We start from the raw sequence: 22,711 nt of genomic DNA, 5'->3' as shown, positions 1-22,711 counted from the left end.
GCAATGCACGCTTCATTCTCAATATTTGCTGCAGCCAGTATCATCTTTAGTTTAGCTCTATACAAAAGGTTGCTTGTGCAATGGCAAGTTAAAGCATTCAAACCCATAGATTTTTGGTTTGTGTTTTAAACCATGCACCAATACACTGATGCAGTACAAATAAAGACTCTGGCTTGATAAAAAAAAAAAAAAAAAAAAACAACCACTGTTGAGCGAGCAATCACTCACAGCTGGTAAAAACAGGAAGTGTGTGTGCAGAACAGAAACTCCTAGTCAAATAAAGCTCCCTCACTCCTACCTCCTCCACCAACCCCCTCGCCATCAGCGACGTCCCCCACCCACTCACCTGCTATTGGAGGGACTGACAGATGTACATCTAAACCAGCAGCACAAAACATATTACAAATAAGCACAGGCAGGACAGTCATACACTGCCCTTTGCAACATCATGCACATTGTTTATTCTAATTCACCTAAAGTGCAGAAAATACTGGGAAAGTCTATAGGAAAATATAAGTGCTAAACCATCCGTAAGTATTGGCTCACAAAGAATTACAAAGAATTGAACCCTGCACAAACGTTTTACTATTGATGTCAGTCAGGATCGTCATGCAGCAGTTATCCTTCTCACCACTTATATGACTTGTACGTAATCTACCTCCAGACTTATTGTGAAAATCCGCTATCAATAACATGGCCTCTCCTCACCATGGCAACAATTCCAGCTCCTTGTCTGTCCTTGAGTCTACGGAACAGTTCGTCTCTTTATAAATGCTCTTAATAATATATTGAGTTGTCTGTTACGGTGCTTTTATATATTTGTTTATTTATCCTTGAGAATGACCTGAATCTGGTCACTGTCCTGAAAGTAGACTGAATCATTGAGTGTTGAACAAAACCAAGGGATCAACAGTTTAAATGTACATTGTACTTACATTACAGTGTAAAAGTACCTCTACCTTTACAAGTAAAAACTGCATTGTAGGGTACCACTTAAAAAAACTTAAATTTACAAGAACTTTAATTAAAGGTAATAAGTGGATTGTGATTTCCACCGATGTTTTTTTAACTGTGAAAAACATTAGACTATACAATAGAATAATAAAATGGCACACGACATACCAATGTGATCTTAAAAACAATTCATATTTAAGACACATGACAGTGTGCTCTTGCACCAACTCTATAAATGCACATAATAGGCTTCAATAATGTTTACTAATTCTGAGTTCACACATTGTTGGTGCGACTTTGTACCCAGAAATCGTTTGACAGTAACAGTGACACATCTGTGCAAAATAGTGTTGTTTGCTGTGGCCCTTCTCACAAATTACCTTATCTGCTAGATTCTGTCTGAATGTTTCATGCATTTATAGCTATTCATGCCTGTTTATATTCAACATATTATATACATATAATTTAAAATATGACTAAAGTATGTAATGCTATACATCTAATGTCAGTCTGGGTCATACTTAATACCAAGAATACTGGTCATTAAAACACTTAACCTATTTTCTTCTAAGATTTAAACATCATTTTGACCCCATTTGAAGCATTATCTTTGGGACATCTCTGGCTAATCAGTCTTTAGTGGAAATATAGATAGCAATCCACTTACAAGGGAAGCTACTGTTTGCATAAATTGCCAACATTTTTTAATAATCATGTTGCATTATTGCATTAAAAACTAGACAATATAAGCACCTAGGATGGCTTTGGGTTACAGATAAAATACATAAGTAATACATCCGACATCCACTAGAGGTACAGTACAGAGTAGATACAGGTAAAGAAAGGTGGTTGGTTCTTTTGAACCTGATATTTTGACGTGAGCACTTCATCTATTTCACCAGACGGTGACGCCACATCCCTTATTCTAATATAAGATTTAATTACCTGGTTTTGTGAGGTTAAGGCATTAGAAAACTTAATTTAAAAACTTAATAATTTCCCATCCTTATGTAAAGCCCCCCCCCACACACACACACACTTCCCCATGAACAGGATAAACACTGATACACCACGGTTTACTTTATTAAAAACCTCATTTCTAACCAAATTTCTTACAAAGGTCATATAAAAAAACTGAACCAAAAACACGCATGGATAAAATTATAACTCAAATGAAATAAATAACAATAGAAAAATAGAGCAAAATAGACGCAATCTTAACATATTATGCTGAAAGACGCCTATACGTACAACAACAGCTTGTAACCTCTGAACTAGAAGATTTTCACAATCAGTATTAAACGAACTTTTTCAGTGTACGGTTTAGACTTTGTGGTAAACATGTTACAAATCGAACAATTGACAAATCACTAAGATTTGGTGTTTATGCAATGTAAAAACAAAGCGGTGCGAGAACTGACAGCACTTTCAGAAAAGTATGGATCCACATTACCAGCTTTGTCCTGCATGTAAATATCCACATTTCGGAACAGTTTTAATCCGAACACTTATTTCTTTTTAATCGTGCTGCAGGTCGGCCTGGCTGTACGGATGGTGCGGTGTGTAGTTGGCGACTGGAATAGCGCTTCCTCCGGGACTCTCTGGAGCAGACACGCCGCATAAAGTGCGCCCGCTGTGCGGCGCAAAAGCGTGGTATTGGTGCTGGTACGGTCCGTAGGACGGGTGGACATTTGCAGTGTGGTAATAACTCACGGGGGAACTGGCATAGCTGTTGGGAGATGAAGGACGCGCGTTTCCGCTGCTGTGGAAGCTGTAGGGTGAAACCGTGGTGTGCGCGCCCGCCTGTGGTACGACGCTCCATGCGCCTCCGACTAACGGGCTCTGCCAGTACACAGGCTCCTGGTGGTAGTACAGCTGCTCGGGGAAGTTAACAGATGGTATGTAGGATAAAGCAGGCGCTCTGTAAGGTCTCCTGACGCGCCTCCTGCGCCGGTAGTTGCCTTTGTCGAACATGTTATCGAAAGCAGGATCAAGCGTCCAGAAGTTGCCCTTCTTCTCTCCAGCGCTGCTTCCTCCTCCTCCTCCTCCTCCACCGTTGTCCCGGGGCACTTTAACGAAACATTCGTTGAGGCTGAGGTTGTGACGGATGCTGTTCTGCCACCCCTTTTTGTTCTTTTCGTAGTAAGGGAACTTGGAGATGATGAACTGATAGATCCCGTTTAGCGTCAGTTTCTTCTCCGTGCTTTCTCGGATGGCCATGGCGATGAGAGCCACATACGAGTACGGCGGCTTCTCCAAAGATTCCAGCTCTGTGCGTGAGGCGTGCGCGCTGGCCTGCTCGTCCTCCCCGGTGGTGGATACCGTGTCCAGAGAGATTTCCAGATACTCCAGATGCTGACGGGATAGCTCTTCAGATCCATTCTCCATATTCACGGGTTTCAGGACAGATTATGATGTAGACTAGATTATGTGATGTAGACTAACAGGTTAGAAGTGCTTCAGTCTCTACAGGGCAACGCGCACAGGTGTGTGAAGCCACGCCCACAAATAAACAGTAACATTCTCACGATCGGGTCTGTAAACGCGGAGCTTCAGAAGCTCTCAGGTGTGTGAGGTGACATGAAGGTCGGAGACATGTTTTGACTGAAAGTTACATTCAGTCTGCAAAGCTCCTTTGAAATTGTTGTTTTGATACATTAAAAGAAAAGTAACACACCAGCCCTTTGCTATGTTTACATTATGTATCCCTGTACATAAGCTTTAAGTAAAGCGGTGCACTCTGTCGTATAACTGCACCATGAGGTAACCTACTTCTCCTTTAGCATGTTTTCTTTTTGCTTTAGCTTTTTTTTTTTGAAAATTGTATGTGCAGTACCTTTAATTAGCTTTTAGTCGAAATGTACCTCAGTGGTCTTTAAGGCATAAATTTGTACCGTCAATTGTTTTTAAAGAAAGCTACATCACATAATGATACCACTATCTAGAAGCCTTTATTATCACCACACATACATTACAGCACAGCAGAAAACCCTGGAGAAGAGATGCTCAACGTCCCTGGTCAACTGCCCAACAGTGGTAGCTTGGAGGTGCTGGGGCTTGAACCCAAAGCTTCCAATCAACAACCCAGACCTTTAAACACTTAAGACATCACTGCTTACAAAACATTGAGTGTTTTTAGTCAGCGAGCAAAATCCATTCCAGGAAAATATATAACCATAAAATAAATCACCAAACATAAAAATCTTAAAAATCATACAAATATCCTGCAATGAATGGCACGCAAATTTGAAACCTGACATTTTAGCCTATAATTCTGCTGTTAATTTCATTAAATCAAAATTTAGTTATCTAAATTTAATTTGTTACGGACAAAAAAAAATCTCTCACAACTTAACAGATGATAATATAACAGAACCTACATTACTTACATACATACATACATACATACATAGAGCATGCAAAAGTAGGCAAATTTCATTGATGTGGCAAAAATAAACTGTAACCAGGGTTTGTTGGACTACTTTATTAACATAGTGTATTTATTGTTTAACACACCCATGACTATCAATTTAAAATTCACTATACACATTCACACTGTATAAATCCATACCCACCAAACAACTTCAAGATCTTGCCATGAACTGTGCGCAGTGAAAAAAATGAAACTATAAATTGTAAGATAAAGAAACTGCTGTATTTCCATAGAACAATGTACAACACATTTATCTTCAGTTTGAATCTCAACACAAAGTTAACTTCTTTTTAAATCAAGTCCTTCATGAACACACCTAATAAACTTAATCTATTCATCTCAAATCGGAGTTTTACCGAAACCCAATACGTACATGTTAAAATTAAGTGTAATTGTAGTGAAGTTTAATGCAAGTACAAAATATCTACACATATAGCTGTGCACACACTTGCTGGTGTAGGAGTGCTCACTGGTATAGAAAAAGTTACCCAATGTTTAGACCTGTTCAGTGCATTGAACTGAAAGTGTTACTATATTGTTTCATTCTTACAACAGGTTTTTAACGAAAATATATGTATGAGCACAATCATACAGCATTCCACTTAAAGATTATTATACAGATGTCATTATACAGCACAACGGTACCTCATGTACCCTGCTGTATGCACAGGTAAGATAAACCACAAAGGCTGATTCTCTTCGATTAATCGCAACGTGCTGCTTTATTTCAGACATCTTTATGAAAGCATTTTGTAAGAGCAAATGTTTAGAAAAGCTCTTATGGTTTTGGGCATGAAGGGATGCTCTCTTCCATTTGTGATATCATTATTGACATCAGTTAGTTTATTTAGGTGTTTTCAAAATCTGACCCAGCATAAAATGTGCTTCCTGTTGGATCACAGAATATGCAGACAAAGCAGCAAAAACAGCTTCCAGTAGCGTAAATACTTTGTAGGTCATTCCAGCCTAAAAATGGGTGAAAGCACCTAAACCCAGTGTACATCACATTTAGAGACATTTGTGAACTTCATGTTTGAACACCACTCTCATCTCCAGTTGTAGTAAAGATAAAATGATATAAAGGTTAAGTTGGCAGTTAAGCTGGTGACAAAAAGACCCGGCAATATGGACTTTCCAAAACAACCTGCAAAAAAAAAAAAAGATAAATTAGTCAATAAATCTGGGTGGAACAAGCATTTTACTTAATTATCAGTAAAAAAGTACTGGACTGGTTATTATGGCGATACCGCTAGGATTAAGCTGCAGGACGTGGTTCTCACCTTGCCATTTGGATTTGCTGTCATTTTCATTCCCTGTGGTTGTGTCCACACGGCAGTTGGATGACCCTGAAGAGCTGCTCATTTTGTTTTTCCCATGATCAAAGACACTGCCATCTTCAAACAGTGAACCCAAGTCTGGAATGACATAATGGCACAACTTTAACAAGGAAACAAAAATTCAGCAAGCCACATATAACAATTTTCTCTAATATACAAAGAGGGTAAAATAAAAGCAAGGCACTTCCTCTGAGACATGTGAAGCAAAGCGTCTGCATCTTTTCAAACAGATGCCCACAACTAGCAAATGTCACTGTGATTGACAGAAGAGAGGATACGTCATCCCTCCCACCCAGAGAGCACAACTAATTTTGCTCCCTTGGCTGCCAGCCACATGCAGCTGTAGCATTCTTAAGGTTTTATTTTGGATGTTTGTAATGTTTTAATGGATTTAACTCAAATCCATTTGTGCAGTACATTCTTTTGGATCTGATAAGAGGCTATAACTGTGTAGCAAACCGTACTAAATAAGGTGCCATCTATTGTGACTTAATTAAAACATTTAGTTGTGTCACTATTTCAATCACATCTTAAATTAAACTTCAGATGAAATACATTACTGCCATATGACAGGGAAATGCACACATTTGAAATTATTTTTTTATATTGTGCTGAAAAAATGTGTATGTAGTAAAGAGATTTAAACGTATAGCAAAACACAAAAAAATTATTTATATACTAATTACTTCAAGAAGTCAGCAAATTCACTGGCTATACTACAGATCTTAGCTCTTAAAATAGTAACAAAAATAATATTCCTCCAACTACAATGTCTATGTACCGTGACTGTTTGAGGGGAACTGAGGAACATCAGGCATGAAAGCTCTACTATTGAAGTAGTTCGGTTCTGACAAGCACGGCGGTGGAGGTGAAAGACTCCTGGATTCCAGAGGAGAGGAGAAAAGCTGAAGCTTCTGCCCGTTGATGTTGAGTCTTGCTGGACTGATAAGTGGCCTCCGCTGCCTGGCTGAGCTGGAGGAGGATGTGACTGAACTTGCCACAGACGGCGTGGGGGAGGGAGCAGGGGACGATGGCCGACTTCCTGACTTCAGAGAGAAATAATCTAAACAAATGCAAATATATAAATTATTTAAAAAAATTTTTACAGCACAAATTTAGCAGAGAATAAAATTATTATTATAATATGTAATATTATAATGTAATATTATTGCAACACTCATTACTAGTCACATATAGCTACCTGAAGGTGGGGAGTCTTTGCATTGTGATGATGGCCTACTCCCGCTGAACAGGAAACCAGAATCTACAGCCAAAATATACAAAACAGATACCAAATAAATCAACATATTTTTTCATAGATATCGATCATGATATGCTTCAGTTGGGTTAGAGAAAGAGCAGCATGACTGCACAACTGAACTTTTTTTTTTTTCTAGACTGACATGTATGCATGATATTGTTTTATTAGAGCCTGTAAAGACCTGGAACAAGATACTCAAAACAAACACAGTCCAAGTGCAAGCTGGTGTGTTAATGGAGAATGCAGCTCTTCAATGGGTCACCACAACTGCAGTAAAGCTGTGAAACAAATCCGCTTCCACACCTGGAATCTTTCAATTCAACACCAGACCAAGAACTCTGTCAGCATGACAAGTGTAGCAGAACTGTCTGAATACATCCATAACACCATATAGGAATAGGTCAGCTAAATGTGTTTGCACTACTCGCCTTAATAAAAGAAACAGTTGGTGCTATCCCAAACCTATATATTTCATACCACGTCCTTCCAGGTTCCTCCATCGTGAGTGTTTATTCCAGAAATATCTCCTTCTACTCACAAAAGGTACCAACAGTGCCTCAAAAATACACTACAACAGCCATAAAAAATCTCAGTAGCATACTTGATGACAGGCCGGAGAGAGGCAAATGATAAAGAGGGAAAAAAGGCTTGTTAAAGGGTTAAATCACCTTGTAAAAACTTGCCAGCGTGAAATAAGATAAGTGATACAGAAACCATCTTGCAGCATGAGGCAGGAAGTTACACTTCTGCCTAACTGTGTTTATATCAGGTAGCTCATAAATATATACCTTTACACTTCAAAAGCTTAACAAGTAAAATTTGGGTATAATAATTTACAACAATTTTAATAATACCGGGTTTTAAAATTTCCAAATAGGTCAATTTAAAAACATGCTAAGCAATTCTTGAGGCGATTGGATTTGCTGTTGCTCTTCATCCCTGTATTCTGTATCACAGCATGTTCTGTATACACTTTACTAAACTGAGTTGATGTTACTGGACAGCAGTTATACTTCAGATAGTTCTAGGTCCACAAATTTGACTGGTTGCACAGCATTCCTAAAAGAGCTAAATTTCTTATAAGCGCACTATACCCAATAGTCTGTGATGCAATGTAAAATTTGACTTTGTAGAGTGAAACTTACTACAGCAGTGCTAGTGATATAATTGGAGGATTTGGAAAACCATACCATAAATTTAAGAAATAAAACATAAATAAGAACATTTGTCCGAACTGTACCAGAAATGTCAGTTATGCTTTATTCATTTCTTATTTAAAGAACTGATCTATTTTATAAAAAAAATTTTTTTTGCAAGAGCAAGTGTGCAATTTTACTAAATTTCATCAGGACTGTGATGCAGCACTCACACTGCAGGCTCTTAATTACGGATATTCAGTAAAACCGCTCTGTTGTTCATACGATATTGCTTAATTTAAACCAAATTATGATGTAATTTAGAGATAACTTAATACAGCTGACTTGACATTACTTACAAAAGATTTTATTCTCCCATTACAAAAAACATAACTAAGGCATTTTATTGATGGATAATCATGCAATTTAATCCTGTTATCAATTGAATAAATAAGATTAGTTATTGCTCTTTTTAACAAGTTTTAATGTCAATTTTGAAGGATTCGATATTGTTAAAAATTATCCCAAATAGAAAAGGCTCCTGATTCCAACTTACATAAATAATTCCATCACTACCTTTTATAATCAGTATCAAACACACCCATAGAAACATGAATTAAAAGCTCAGGGAGCCCGAAGTGCAAAACACAAGCTGCTGTTCTCACACCTGCTTGGTCTGATTACAGGAGACTTAACCACATACTCATCAGAGGATTCTAACATGAAACAAACCATACTCTGTCCAATAAGGCATAACAGTCATTTTAATACCACTCCCAAAGACTAACCCCATTTTTGGATTTGAACATCTTCGAAAATTTTCAATGGGCTGCACGATTTCTGGCTCATAGATAGCGATGTTATTTGCAAATTGCCCTAAAATTGCAAACAGAAGTCTTCAAACAGTGCAAGATAAGGAAACAAGTTTCTGTTCAACAACATGTAACAACAGATGAAGTGACTTCCTGTAACCTGACACCTGTTATTGATGGGAAAATCCCATAACGTTAGAGGTAGCCATTTATAAGACAGCTTACTTCTAAACCTAGATGCTTTGGCAGATTCCTGTAAGAGGTGCGGCCACACCTGAGTGACGAGTGAAGTTCCCCGTTCCGTTCAAACAGGCATTGACCCGTGTCATTCCCGTCAGCCCTTCACAGGTTCTGCATGACAGAACATTCACAGATACCTTTCACAGTTTGGCCCACAGCCTAAGGCCTGTATACAAACAGGACACATGGCCTCTGCTTTGAATGAAAAATAAATTCAGTCTGACTGATGTAACATACACTATATTCTGTCTGTGAAAATTCTCGGTCATTTAGGGGCTGTTATCTGGAAGTTGAGTCATGCAAACTGGAATTTCTTCTTGCTATAACGAAGCTTTTTAATACTCAACCGAGCAGCTTCTTCTGTCTGAGGGAAGTGGGCAGGATTCCACAAATTTAGGTCTTAGGCACGACTTATTATTCATGATTTTCATCACCTATTATTCATGATCAGGATGTGATGGTCCAGCAGTCAAGGCGCTGGGTTCCTAATCAGAAGTTCAGGGTTCAAGCCCACAAGCTGTTGAGACACCTACGTTGGTTCCTTGAGCAAGGCCCTTAACCTCACCTGCTCCAGGGGCACCGCACGATGGCTGACGCTGCGCTCTGACTTCATTATTGCCTGGGATATGTGAAAACTGAAATTTTCCCATTGTGCGACAAATAAAGGTATATCTTATCATTACCTCTTCACAGGTCCACCAGGAAAGCCTTACCTAAAGACACCCCCCAACCCTGCCACACCCACCCTCACATTCTCTGACCGTTAACCCGAATACATCAATACACTCTCTCCTTTCTCTAGTAAACCTTAACGAGGCTATCCAGGAAGTGGAGGATCCATGATACATTTGTGGAATCCGGCTACTTTGATTTACATTTACGGCAATCCAGAGCGACTTACATTTATCTCATTTAAACAGCTGAGAACTTGAGGGTTAAGGGTCTTGCTCAGGGGCCCAGGAGTGGCATCTTGGTGGACCTGCAATTCGAACTCACTACCGTCCGATTGGTAGTCCAATAGCTTAATCACTAGGCAACCCAGTTTATTTAGGGTTACGATGCATTGTAACACAATACATCACAACACAAACATGACTATGGCGGATTGTGAATGCAAAATACACATTTGCTGAAAATCAGCGTTCTAATAATTATGCATCTAATGTATTTGCATTTATTGAACAACATAAGTTCCGACTAACAAAGCTAAAACATACAGAGAACATGCTGTTGAAACAATTTCATTATTTTGTGTAACGTTTGCAAGATTACCAGGAATCACCATATTCATACACCTCAGCAGTCGACGATTCAGCAGCCAACTTTAAAGCTCTATTTCAAGCCCTGCTACTGCTGAGCTCAGGTCTGGTCAGTTTCTAAGGTCAGAGACTTTGTTTATTTAATTCAAATTTTTGGGTAAATGTATTCATTAATAAGTAAATATGGTCAACCTGTAATGCATTTTCTTTACAATATTAAACTTCTGTTTGTATGATTTTTTTTATTTAATTTAGTTTTATACAGACAAAAAAACGACATGCTGGCTTAAGTTATTTAGGAGTCAAAAATAAAAGGTTTTCTATCGTTTTTCCTTCATTCAAATTTAGTTCAAAAATATTCCAAGAATCAAACTGAATCGAATCGACTCGTGTCCGGTGTAAACTGCTACACACACCTATAGTTACAAATGTTATTGAACAGCGGGCAGAACAGGCTGGAAGCTATTTATTACATACACTAATAAAAAATATTTCAGAATAAAAATCTCTTAACATACATTTGATTAATTATGCACTCAGGAATAATACCAAAGTGCCTATAAATAAGATATAAATCTGTGGAGAGAAAGAAAGCACTCAAGCAGAATATAGTCTGACCTTGCTTGGCGAGGGTTGGCATGGTGCCCAATGAGAGGGCTCTGTTGAGACGACCTGGCAGCGAGGAGGGTGATGCTCTACGGGTTTTCTGGCTTTGTTGGTGAGCTAGAAGTTGTGCCAGGTTGGGAGGAGGAGTGGGGACGAAAGCAGACGATCCAGACACCACCGGGGACTGACCACTGCAGTACATCCCAAAAGAACTGCCAGACAGATACCTGAAACAAACGAGCAGATGAGTACTGACCCCATCTGTCACACCTATTCATCTCTTCAACTCCTGTCTGTGATGAAAAGATTTACTTTAAGCAACAAATGAAATGTGCAGGCATGTGAAAACATTTGACTGTTTGGTACAGAAGTTTCACGTTAATGGTTCATAATGGTTCATGGTTCATTTTACTGAGAAAGTCATATATAGAGGGGATATATAGAGTATATAGAGGAGCATGAGTTGGTCTCATCTTTATGCCAATTCCTCTTTTAGATGTTCACAGGCTTCACGATGATCGACTATGTCTCTATCTTCTTGGTAGGTGGTTTACATAAAAATTGTCTAGAAGAAAATCCAGAAAATACACACTTCACATTTTACAGCACTTTATTTTAAACAGCAATAAAACATACAGGAGCAGAACTTAAGCAAAAAGAAAGAACAAATTAAATTTATTCAGACATGCTTTCTTTGCTTTCAACACACAACTTGAAACATCTTCACATAATACGATAGTTAAAAAAAAAAAAAAAAATTACATGTTCATTGTGGGCAATCTTTACCTCTTGACTGTTCACAATCATTTCTTCACATTACATGAAAACCCCTTAATAAATGTTTATGTCTCAGTGACGAACTGTGTTTCACATTTTTTTTTAGCTTATATGCACTTACGATTTAATTTTTAGATTCATAAAATAATAATACTGGGCTGTGGGACGGTATGACAACGAGTACATTTACAAGTTCAATATAATCTTGTAATATGGAGGAATAACAACAAGTCTGTGGATATTTAAAATTCATTTAGACCTCCACATCTTCCAAAATCAATAATTAGTGTCCATCTACACACACTCATTGTCACTACAGTAAAGTCTCAGTTTAATGTGGTATAATTTCAAATTCAATATATTTATTTGGTTAGTCACTCAGTAATTCGTGAATATAGAAAATCATTAACCACCATAACTAAACGTAAGTGCGAGAAAACAATCAGTTAACACACCATAACTGCAAACTAGTCTGACACAAAACTAAAAAAATATTGACCTAAATCACATTACTTGTGATTACAAACTTAACAATCAACACTGACTTACTCTACTGGTAAAAGCTTTAACAAGCTGAATTAAACATTTTGCTGTATTTCAAGTTCAATAAAGAAACAGAGGAATCATTTTGTGTGTAAAATATGGATTAATGTTTTACAGGTTTTAGGCACAAATAAGGGGAGTCACATTAACAACAATACCAATACCTCAAAATTCACTAATATATATATATATATATATATATATATATATATATATATATATATATATATATATATATATATAAAAACTCACTATATATATGTATATATACGTTTAATGTAGTAGTTACACCCTGAATGCAATAACAATACTTTCAGCATCACTTTTCTCAGGAGGGCTGTATGAAGTAACAGATTTCATAAATAATACCTACATTGTATTGATAACTTCTTAAATCAAAGTGAAAACAAAAGATCCAATAAGTAGAAATCTCATATATAGTGTTTACATGAAATAAGAACAGGGAATATTGCAAATCTCAGCCTGATCACAAACAGGAGCACCTAGACTAAAAACGATCATGGTTTCACGGTATCACTGTATCAATCAACTATTCAAGAACATACAGGCGGCAAGTGCAGGTGTGAATAAAACAGACCCAATGAGTTTTAAAGGCGCATCGTGGTCAAACAACCTTGTGAAGAGATCTGGGAGACACAACAACAAATCCTTTGTTGTGTGAATCCAAAAAGCACCAGATTCTATGTAATCGTTAGTGGAAATCATGCATCTCATGATTCACTGCCGTCAAACTCTACTTCTAGGATGTACTTCTAGTACTGAATGGGGTTTTGTGGTTATAACAAGCGATTAGCAGACCATTCATTCATTCAAAACAGTTCGCACCGGTACATAAGATGGGACATTTCTGCATGAAGACAAACGCTGTGGTAAATACTGACAGTGTAAAAGGTTTTGGAAAATGTCATTCTCAGGTTACAAGGAATTGAGGATAGGATATGAGAAAAAAGGTTGCACCGAGTGAAAACTACATGCTTTCTATATTTCTAGTCAGCAATGCTATATTTTTTCTGCATTTGAAAGCTGTCAAATATGGTAAAGTTACAAACATGGAAAAAATACAAAAGGTAACGTATTTATGTCAGAAGTGAATTAAACAGCCAAATGGTTTTCAGTGCAATACCAAGTACTGAGAAACAATTTGAAACAATTTGAAAAAGTCTACAGTGACGTAACAGTGGTCATATAGCGCCCATGACCAGCTGTTAAACCATGACACCGTAACACACCTAGATGCAATACAAGTAAATGAGAATCTTCACACAACAATTTAGATTTCCTTACTAAACCAGACATTACAGTTTACTTTTACTTCACAACCTACAGCAATTTTACACATACAATTCTACATTTACTCTAATGATATATTAAAAAATGTCTTACGTTATTATGGATTCAATTAAAGCTAGATCAGCTGTGTTTCCCCCAAACATAAAATTATTATAAATTTCATTTATTTCAAATACCCTGATATTGGAGATATTGCTTCTTCTAATATTCAACCAAGAACAATAATTTAGCAGTGTGTTTGTGTGTTAATCAATTCAAGCCAAGAGAAATGACTGAGGATAAAGAGTCAACGTTAAAAGGTTAGATCATGATGAATTGAAAACATTAACGGCGTGAAATCATTGCTGAGGAAGTTGACTGAATAGAGAGGGGGAAAAATATTACCACAAAAACCCTTGTGTACAGACTGGATTGGTTTTCCTTAAAATTGTGCCATGCAGCAGTAGGAAAACACTGAGGTAAATATCTGTTGGAAGCATAACTCAATAATGTGCAACCTCCATTATTTTTCCTACCTTTTTCACACCCATATGGTTTTTGATTGGCTGGCACGTCTAGGGCTCGTAAAAATTTACAAGTTAAAAGTTCACCTAGATCAAACTGGATCAGCGGCTTTCTCTAGTATCTCTGTAGCATGAGGGTCAAAATTTATAAAATATTCTTCCGAATTGTACGTATTGGCACTCTGCGACTATGGCAACCATATTTATAAAATGCTTATTTACACTGAATCATTTCCTCCAAAAGCAGCAGATGTGCAAGGAGCACTAAACTGACGTTAATTCTTTTTAAGGACTGTGTTTGACATCAGCGCTTTGGCAGTTGCAGATATTTCCTGTGCTAATAGGAATATTTGTTTCATTGAATAAAATAAGTAATAATAAAATACTAATACTGGGCAATAAGATTTTATATTCCTCATCAAATACATGAAAATTCAACTCATTAAAATGGCGAAAACAGACATTCCTTTTATCCAAAGACAAAAACAAAATCATACTTGGACGTCATTAGTGCACACACACACACACACACACACACAAACACACACACACAAAAAGCCAGCTGAGATGTCCATCAGAAGTCAGGGATGCTGTCTTGGATCTTCTGCCACTTCCTTGGTTATTACAAAGCCACTAACACTAATAACTGTTTAGCATTGTTTTGACTCTTTTAATGACTTATTTTGTCTTTATTATATCAGCTTCCCAAAACCATTCAGATTATTTTCAGGTCACCTCACACAGGAAAACCCTTGTCTTTATAAAGTTCGTTTAACTATAATATACATACATGATTTGATTTGGACAAAAACAGTGACTCCAATTTCAAGTAAAAGTCAGCTAATATTTTGAGACTAAATTACCAGCATCTTGAATATAGCTTTTTTCCCCTCACACAGTAAGACAAGAAACAATCTCAAATAAACGCATGCTTTGATTATTAATGTTTAGTGAAGATTCTGTATTAGTAGTGTATTATTTTTCAAACCAGTAGATAAAAAAAAAACTGACCACCTTTCAATAAATATCAGACCATATTTTCCACACCAAAGTCAAATATAAGTACCATATTTTCCAGACCAAAGTAACTTTACGAACATCTGGCAATGTGTAGAATCTTTAGGCATTAGCTTAATTTTGTTAAAATAGGAGACATTTTGTTTTTTTTCATGAGGTAAATGAACACTTATTAGCCTGTTATCATGGTGAGAACACAGAGAATCCATTAGCTGTGGAAAATTAGCATTAGCATTGTTGTAGTGATAGTGACAAGATAAATAATAGTCAGCAGGATTTTCAGATTAAACCATGTTATAGAATAAATCCTTTATAAAAATGTAGAGTGCTACTAAACAGTAGGTAAAGGGGAAGCGCCATTTAAGCAAAGACATCCGGGATGTAGAATAATGGCAATTGTATTCAAATTAAAAATCTAAAAAAATTTTGCCAATTACATTCAGCTAAATTTCTTTATTTTAATTGGATCTTCTCTACAACTAAGGTGTTGAGGTCCCTCAAAAAAAAAAAAAAACCCTGACAGTGTCGCCACATTAGCTGGGTGAACGTTCACACTGAAGTTTTCCTAAAGCTACAAGATACAAAATGATGACAGCCACAAGACGGTACTGATGGTTGAAAACATATAGCAGGTATACATCCATGGAGGAGAAAAGACGATGAATGCAAATGCAGTACTCCAAACAGAAGAAGTCCTACACTGCAACCCGCACAACTATTCCTTATAAATGATGTGAAGTGTCACTGTTCGGATTCTGACCTGCGGCCTCTGGATCTTCTCTGACTCGTGGGCTTGCGCGTGGCCACGGCTGCGGCGAATCCGACCAAGCAACACAAGGAGGTGGCGCCAAGCTTGATTGCATCCAGCCAATGGGGGATGTCCGTCTTCAAGTAAAACTCAACAGAGTACAGGCATAACACGAGGAGCCAGAGGAAAGAAGCAAAGGCATCAATTCTCCTTAACCTTTAGCAGAAAAGAAAAGAAGTAGATGGAATTACTACAGATACAACATGATAATTTTTTTTGTGGGCGGGGGTGGAGTGCATTTCACCTGACAGGTCCTGCCATTAGGACACCGGTGATGCATGTCAAAAGGCCGACAGAAGCGACAGCCATCTGATGGTTGCTTCCAGACTCCCAGATCAGCTTAGCGTTCTCTACTGCCTCCTCTGGAAGAAGGCCCACCAGATCGCTCCACATCTGCCTGCTTTGGCTGCTGTCATTGACCTTGGCTTCTGTGTCATTTTGGAGAGTGTGTTTGAGGGGTGCGACTCCTCCCTTCGGGATTTGAGCGCTGTCAGAGGGGAAGGATAAGTCTCCAGATCCGTACGCAGCCAGGGCGACCAGAAAAGCACAAGTGAGGAAAGCCATGGTTCTCAGCATCACGAGCCAAACAGGAGTGGAGACTGTGAAGGAGCTCTGTACCAAAGAGACAAGGAGCTTATGAGCTGGTATGTACATGGTTGAGATGTTTAATCCTCAAGCTGGAGAGACTAAACAGGCCTTTTCTCATATCACTGGATGTCTCACACACTCAGTTATTGGTTCTTATGCTAACTAGGACGGTTTCAATGGGATAAATAAGAAATTTAACAGTGATTTTTTTTTTTATTTGAGACTAATACAGAGAGCTAAAACACCATTCACTCGACTGTTCGACACATATAGAGAGAAGTACAATTAAATCACTATAAAAATAATACAAGCCGACAGACAGGAGAGTTATTGATTCTAGGGAAAGCTGCAATGTTATTAGTGAGCCCAAGTACGAATAATACACCTACAAATAAATAAATTTTTAAGAATTAAAAAATGATTCTTAATTTAGTGTGTTGATCTCAGCTGACGCTGAAAACTCTGAGCAATCCACTGACCGTAACGTAGGCCTTGTCTGCATCTCGGCTGCGTCTGAGCTGGTGGTTAAGGAGCAGAGCTCTCAGTTGCCTGTTCTGGTGCTTGATGTAGTACTCCACTGCAGTCTGACACGGCCTGCACAATTTGTACGTTTGCTCAAGATGATGCTTGTACACCTCAATCTCTTCATCATAATTGTCCTTCAGAAAAAAAAAAAGCTTTGGACATCAGGCAAGCTTAAAACCATACAGAAACAAATAACACAAAGACTTTTTCAACCGAGAGTTACTCAGCGTTTATGACTGACACTGAATAGAAATGACTGAGTGTCAGTTTCAGGGTAGAGATTCTTATCAAATGCCCTGATTGTAGAAGGGAAACTCATATAATAAATCTTATTGACACTATGTTTTTCCAACGAACAAAGAGTGAAATAAAATGAAGAGAGACAAATGTCCAAGGAACAGTTTTGCCAAGCTTTCAATCAAAGTTCCAGCTCACACAAGGAGACTGTACAGGTGTTAAATAAACTCCTCTCTTCAAAAAATGTAGCCAATAACAGTATACATCACCATATTGGGTTATTAATGCTTTAATGAAAATGTAAAAGTTTGCTTTTAAGATTTTTTAAAGAAATTGATGGATGACTTGTCACTTGTAATGTAATCTTGATTAAGTACAGCTGTATATGTGTGTGTGTGTGTGTGTGTGTGTGTGTGTGTGTGTGTGTGTGTGTGATTGAGAGTGAGAGAGAGTGAGAGAGAGAGCGCAAGAGAGAGAGAGAGAGAGAGAGAGAATGAGAGAATTCATCTCCAAAAGAGTGATGAGGTAATCAACAGCGACAAGACCAAGTACACGTTCTGAATTTCTGGGAAAATTTCCAAAGTGCTCATTTGTCAACATAAACTGATACATTCCTGGAAAGGCAGTGTGAAGTGACAACAGTAGGAAACTCTTAAATTAACCTACGCTGTTATAACGTGCAGCCATCTTGTTAGTTAAGTGCAATAATACAAACAAAAGGGAAAACAAATAGTATATGTTGTGTGCAGTCATCAGCCTAAATCTTTGAGTGTTTAATGTAGCACATTGTGTTTGTGACCTCCAAGAAGTCACCAAATTGTCACTGGAGAATATTCTGGCAAAGAGTTACCATGTTTTTGGTTTTCAAAAGCCAGTAGGAGGTATTTACTTTCTCAGGTTGTGTAAACTACTTGTTCACTTGGCAGCTGTAAGTAAAAACTAACAGTCTATGGATTCTGCTTATCCCAGCTGTCAGGCTAGTCATTTCTCTAAATCTGCATCCAATAATTGATGAGCAGCCAGATTGCTGAGAAAAAAGTATCCATATTACTGGTCTGCACCAATTTATTTATTTATCCATTCGTTCACACACCAGGATCTCAGCTTCAGTCTTGGCCATGCGTTGTACTCCACATTTGTACAGTGTCTTCATTTAAAACATCGGATTTCTCACTCACTCACTCACTCACTCACTCATTTTCTACTGCTTATCCGAACTTCTCGGGTCACAGGGAGCCAGGTGTCATCGGGCATAAAGGCAGGATACACCCTGGACGGAGTGCCAACCAATCGCAGGGCACACACACACTCTCATTCACTCACACACACACACACACTATGGACAATTTTCCAGAGATGCCAATCAACCTACCATGCATGTCTTTGGACCGGGGGAGGAAACCGGAGTACCCAGAGGAAACCCCCAAGGCACGGGGAAAACATGCAAACTCCACACACACAAGGCGGAGGCGGGAATCGAAACCCGACCCTGGAGGTGTGAGGCGAATGTGCTAACCACTAAGCCACCGTGCCCCCCCTAACATCGGATTTATTATACAGATTTCCAAGCTGGAGATCTGAGACCTCCATTTACCCTACTGTACACCACACCCCCAGTTTTTAATAATAATAATTAAAAATAATAATAATAATAATAATAAAAAAAAAATCCACCCATACCTCTTCTCTGGGACTGAATGATGCCAGTTGTTTAATCTTCACGGTCTGGTGGTTGTTGCATTTCTTACACAGCAGCATTTGGCAGTTTACCCACTGCAAAGTCTTGGGGGCTTCAGACACAGGTAGGCCGGCAGACACTCCGTGGTTGAGGTGCTCCATATATTGCGCGGGGATTGGTTTGTTATAGTCGCCATTCTACAGTTGTTGTTTTTTTAACAAAAGCATTTTTAAACATTTTTTAATTGACAAGCCATGCACATTTTCAGTACTTAACACACGTCTATATTGTTTTGATCGCTTTGATAAGACGGTACCTCTTGAAAGCCGTTGTACTGCTCACAGTAAGGACAGTCCCAGCAGTTCCTGTTTCCATACGGGACCTCTGTGTCCTGATTACAAAACCAACAATTCACCTTCACATGTGTTGGTTTCTTCCTACAAAAAAAATTTAAAAATTAAAAAATATTAAAGATTAAAAAGATTTATTTGAGAATATTATGTATTTAAAACACACTGTTAATTATAATCAAATAAAAATGTGCAAATGTTAAATTTTATGCTTTTATGACAATCCATTACTCTAGATTCATACATATTTACTCTTGAACAGGTTTAGCAAAAAAACATGTGTAAGGACAATAAAGACCCAATATCTGTCCAACAACCACAATTCATGCTGAAATTAAATTAAATTGTCACTCATTGTTATGTGTATTACACGTACACAGTGAAGGCAAGACACTATAACAAAAAAGAAACTTTGGTCTCTTCAAATTTTTATTTTCTTTTTTTTTGGATAATTTAATGTTGACATAAATAGCAATTTAAAAAAACAACAACAAACGAGCCACTCTCAACCACCAAACTTTAAGCTTCACCCACTTTACACAAGCACTCAAAAGTTACAGGTAGGTCTCAATAGCATCACATCCTTTCTAAACCAAATCCTTTCCAATATGCAAACTCCATAATGCAAATCACTTAAAAAAAAAACAGTTTTCTATATTCAAAACCTAAATTCTTGAATTTTTTTCTTGAAACCTTAATTCCTGTCCATAATTACTTCAGAATATTGATCTTTTATATTATATATTGAAAATGTTGTGTATTAATAACAAATTACTTATTTTCATTAGAAAAAATATATTTTCCTACACAATTTCATCCAAAAAATTAAAACCTTGGCTTGGCTTGTTTATTATTACGTATGCAAATAAATGCATATTCAATTAGATTACGCCTCATTTGCATAAGTAACGAATATCAACAATCGACTAGCAAACACGATGCGAAATCTGTTCTTTTAGAAATAATACCGTGTTTAACTTATTTTCTCCACTAGACATAAAAACAGATGGTTTTTAAACGGATCTGACACTTTAAAGTCAGGTTTAAGGGGCAAAAACAAACAGTTATGAAAGTGCTATCTGTAGCTAAGCTAACAGCTATTATCTTTATAGATGATCAAATGTAAAATTATTTAAATACATATATATATTGACTTAAGATTGTGTAATTTTGTATTATTCACACAGAGACAAAGCAATATTTGTGGGAAAAATTATACAAAGTGTTTAAATGTATCAGGCTCGTGCACCGGGCCTCAGGGTCTGCGATAGCGCGCACGCGCGTGCGCGACACCGTGGTACCTGTTCGTGATGTTGTAAATAAGCGCGCCGCCGCTGAGACAAGCCGCGACCCCGACGCCACTGTACAGCAGCTCTGGATACTGCACCAACATCTGGTTCACCAGCTCCATTGAAGAATTAGCTTTAGCGTATTTAACCGAAGTATTTCCCCACTAGCTGCACATTTGTGCATACACGCGCTAACAAAAGCGTGCGTCAATCAACTATATGAGCGCATCCGGGTTATGAGTCGAAACGTGTCATAATAAAAGTCGGTGGCTTGAGTATGGTTCATGGATTAAACGTTTTTATCTCAATCTCAATACAGCTGATACCATCTCGTTTACCTGAGGGAAATATAAAGCTTTTACTTGATTTTAGTGGTATATTTTAATAATATTGTATTATACTAAGTTATAGTATAATATTTTACATTATATGGCCAAAGTTATGTGCACACCCGACTGCATCCAGTCTGATGCCACCATGTGGAAGCACATAGCTGTATAGAGAATGCCTTTGTATGATTACAATTTAATTTCACTGGAACTAAAAGGCTTAAACAGGTTTCAACATGACAATGTCCTTGCCCAAAATGAGCTTGAAACTGGGGAAGGTGCCACAGCTATGGAAAACATCCTGTGTGGTGCCTGTACCAAAGAAGTTGCGCCCAAAAGACCTTGGGGACTACTGACCAGTAGCACTGACCTCGCATCTGATGAAGACATTGGAGAGGCTGGTGCTAACTCATCTGCGATCTCTGGTGAGCCCATCACTATATACACTTTAGTTTGCCTACCAACCTGGCATTGGAGTGGAATATGCTGTCATCTTCCTCCTAAATCGGACTATTTCTCACCTGGAAAAGGCTGGGAGCACAGTGAGAGTCATGTTTTTTGACTTTTCCAGTGCTTTTAACACCATCCAACCTGTGCTCCTGAGGGATAAGATGGTGTACATAGGAGTGAACCATCATCTGTGTGCTTGGACTACTCGTGACTGTGAGTCTGACATGGTTGTCTGCAACACTGGAGCCCCGCAGGGAACGGTTCTGGCCCCATTCCTCTTCACCTTCTACACCGCAGACTTCATGTTCAGCTCAGCAAGATGTCACCTACAGAAGTTCTCTGATGACTCTTATATCGTCGATCTGATCACAGATGATGATGGCAGGGAGTACAGAGGTCTGATCCAGAACTTTGTGGACTGGTGCCAACAGAGCTGCGCCTAGTTAAATCCACTCTTACAAATACCTGGGTGTTCAACTGAACAGCAAACTGGACAGACAATACTGAGGCAATCTATAAGAAATGACAGATCAGACTCTTTCTGCTGAGGAGACTAAGGTCTTTTGGAGTGCAGGGAGAGCCACTAAAGACCTTTTTTGACTCTGTGGTGGCCTCAGCCATATTCTATGGTGTGGTTTGCTGGTGCAGCAGCATTACTACTGCAGAAAGGAAGAGAGACTGGACAAGCTGTTCAGGAAGGCCAACTAAGTTCTGATAATTCCTCTGAACACTGTACAGGAGGTGGGAGAAAGGAGGATGGCAGCAAAACTATCATAATTGCTGGAGAACGACTCTCACAGTTTCATCTCTGATTAGCTCCTTCAGTGACGGACTGTGTCAGTGTTCCATTCAGTCCCATCAGCATTTGTGAAGTCAGACACACAGTCACAGTCCCATTTCATCCCAGTGGTGTTGAGGTCAGGAGTGATACAGACGGTCTTTTCTCCCTGCTGCTTTTAGACTGACTGTACAATCAAAACTGCTCCCAGTGAACCAGTCACCATAATACACACTGTTATTACTGTTTAGCTGCAATAATAAACAATAACAATGTATTTTAAACATGTGCAATAACAGAAACTTTGAAAAATTTGCAATATAACCTATGTGCAATATGTCTTTCAGTGTTACCACTACTCTCTTATATATTTTGTGTTGTATATACTGTATATTATATTATGTCCATCCATCCATCCATTTTCTACCGCTTATCCGGGGCCGGGTCGCGGGGGCAGCAGTCTAAGCAGGGATGCCCAGACTTCCCTCTC

At 38.2% G+C, this 22,711-nt stretch overlaps 2 protein-coding genes across 2 annotated transcripts; both read right to left on the bottom strand.

Annotated features, from left to right (window-relative positions):
- Positions 1–1,630: 1,630 nt before the first annotated feature.
- Positions 1,631–3,426, bottom strand: foxl2l (forkhead box L2-like). The gene has a single exon (XM_027170462.2). It carries the CDS (start codon positions 3,340–3,342, stop codon positions 2,473–2,475), a length of 870 nt encoding a protein of 289 aa, XP_027026263.1. The 5' UTR covers positions 3,343–3,426; the 3' UTR covers positions 1,631–2,472.
- Positions 3,427–3,886: 460 nt separating this feature from the next.
- On the bottom strand, positions 3,887–20,929 carry tmem201 (transmembrane protein 201). Its single transcript, XM_027170461.2, has 11 exons — positions 20,677–20,929; positions 19,342–19,462; positions 19,028–19,222; positions 17,065–17,244; positions 16,242–16,609; positions 15,950–16,153; positions 11,051–11,265; positions 6,926–6,988; positions 6,506–6,787; positions 5,668–5,802; positions 3,887–5,531 (listed from the first exon to the last, which is right to left on the bottom strand). The coding sequence occupies exons 1-11, from the start codon at positions 20,784–20,786 to the stop codon at positions 5,434–5,436; spliced, it is 1,971 nt and encodes a 656-aa protein (XP_027026262.2). The 5' UTR covers positions 20,787–20,929; the 3' UTR covers positions 3,887–5,433.
- Between the last annotated feature and the right edge of the window lie 1,782 nt (positions 20,930–22,711).

This window comes from Tachysurus fulvidraco, chromosome 23 (genome assembly GCF_022655615.1).
Source record: "Tachysurus fulvidraco isolate hzauxx_2018 chromosome 23, HZAU_PFXX_2.0, whole genome shotgun sequence".
NCBI lineage: Eukaryota > Metazoa > Chordata > Actinopteri > Siluriformes > Bagridae > Tachysurus > Tachysurus fulvidraco.
The sequence above is the reverse complement of the archived record's forward strand: the minus strand, read 5'-3'. Positions and strand labels throughout refer to the sequence as shown.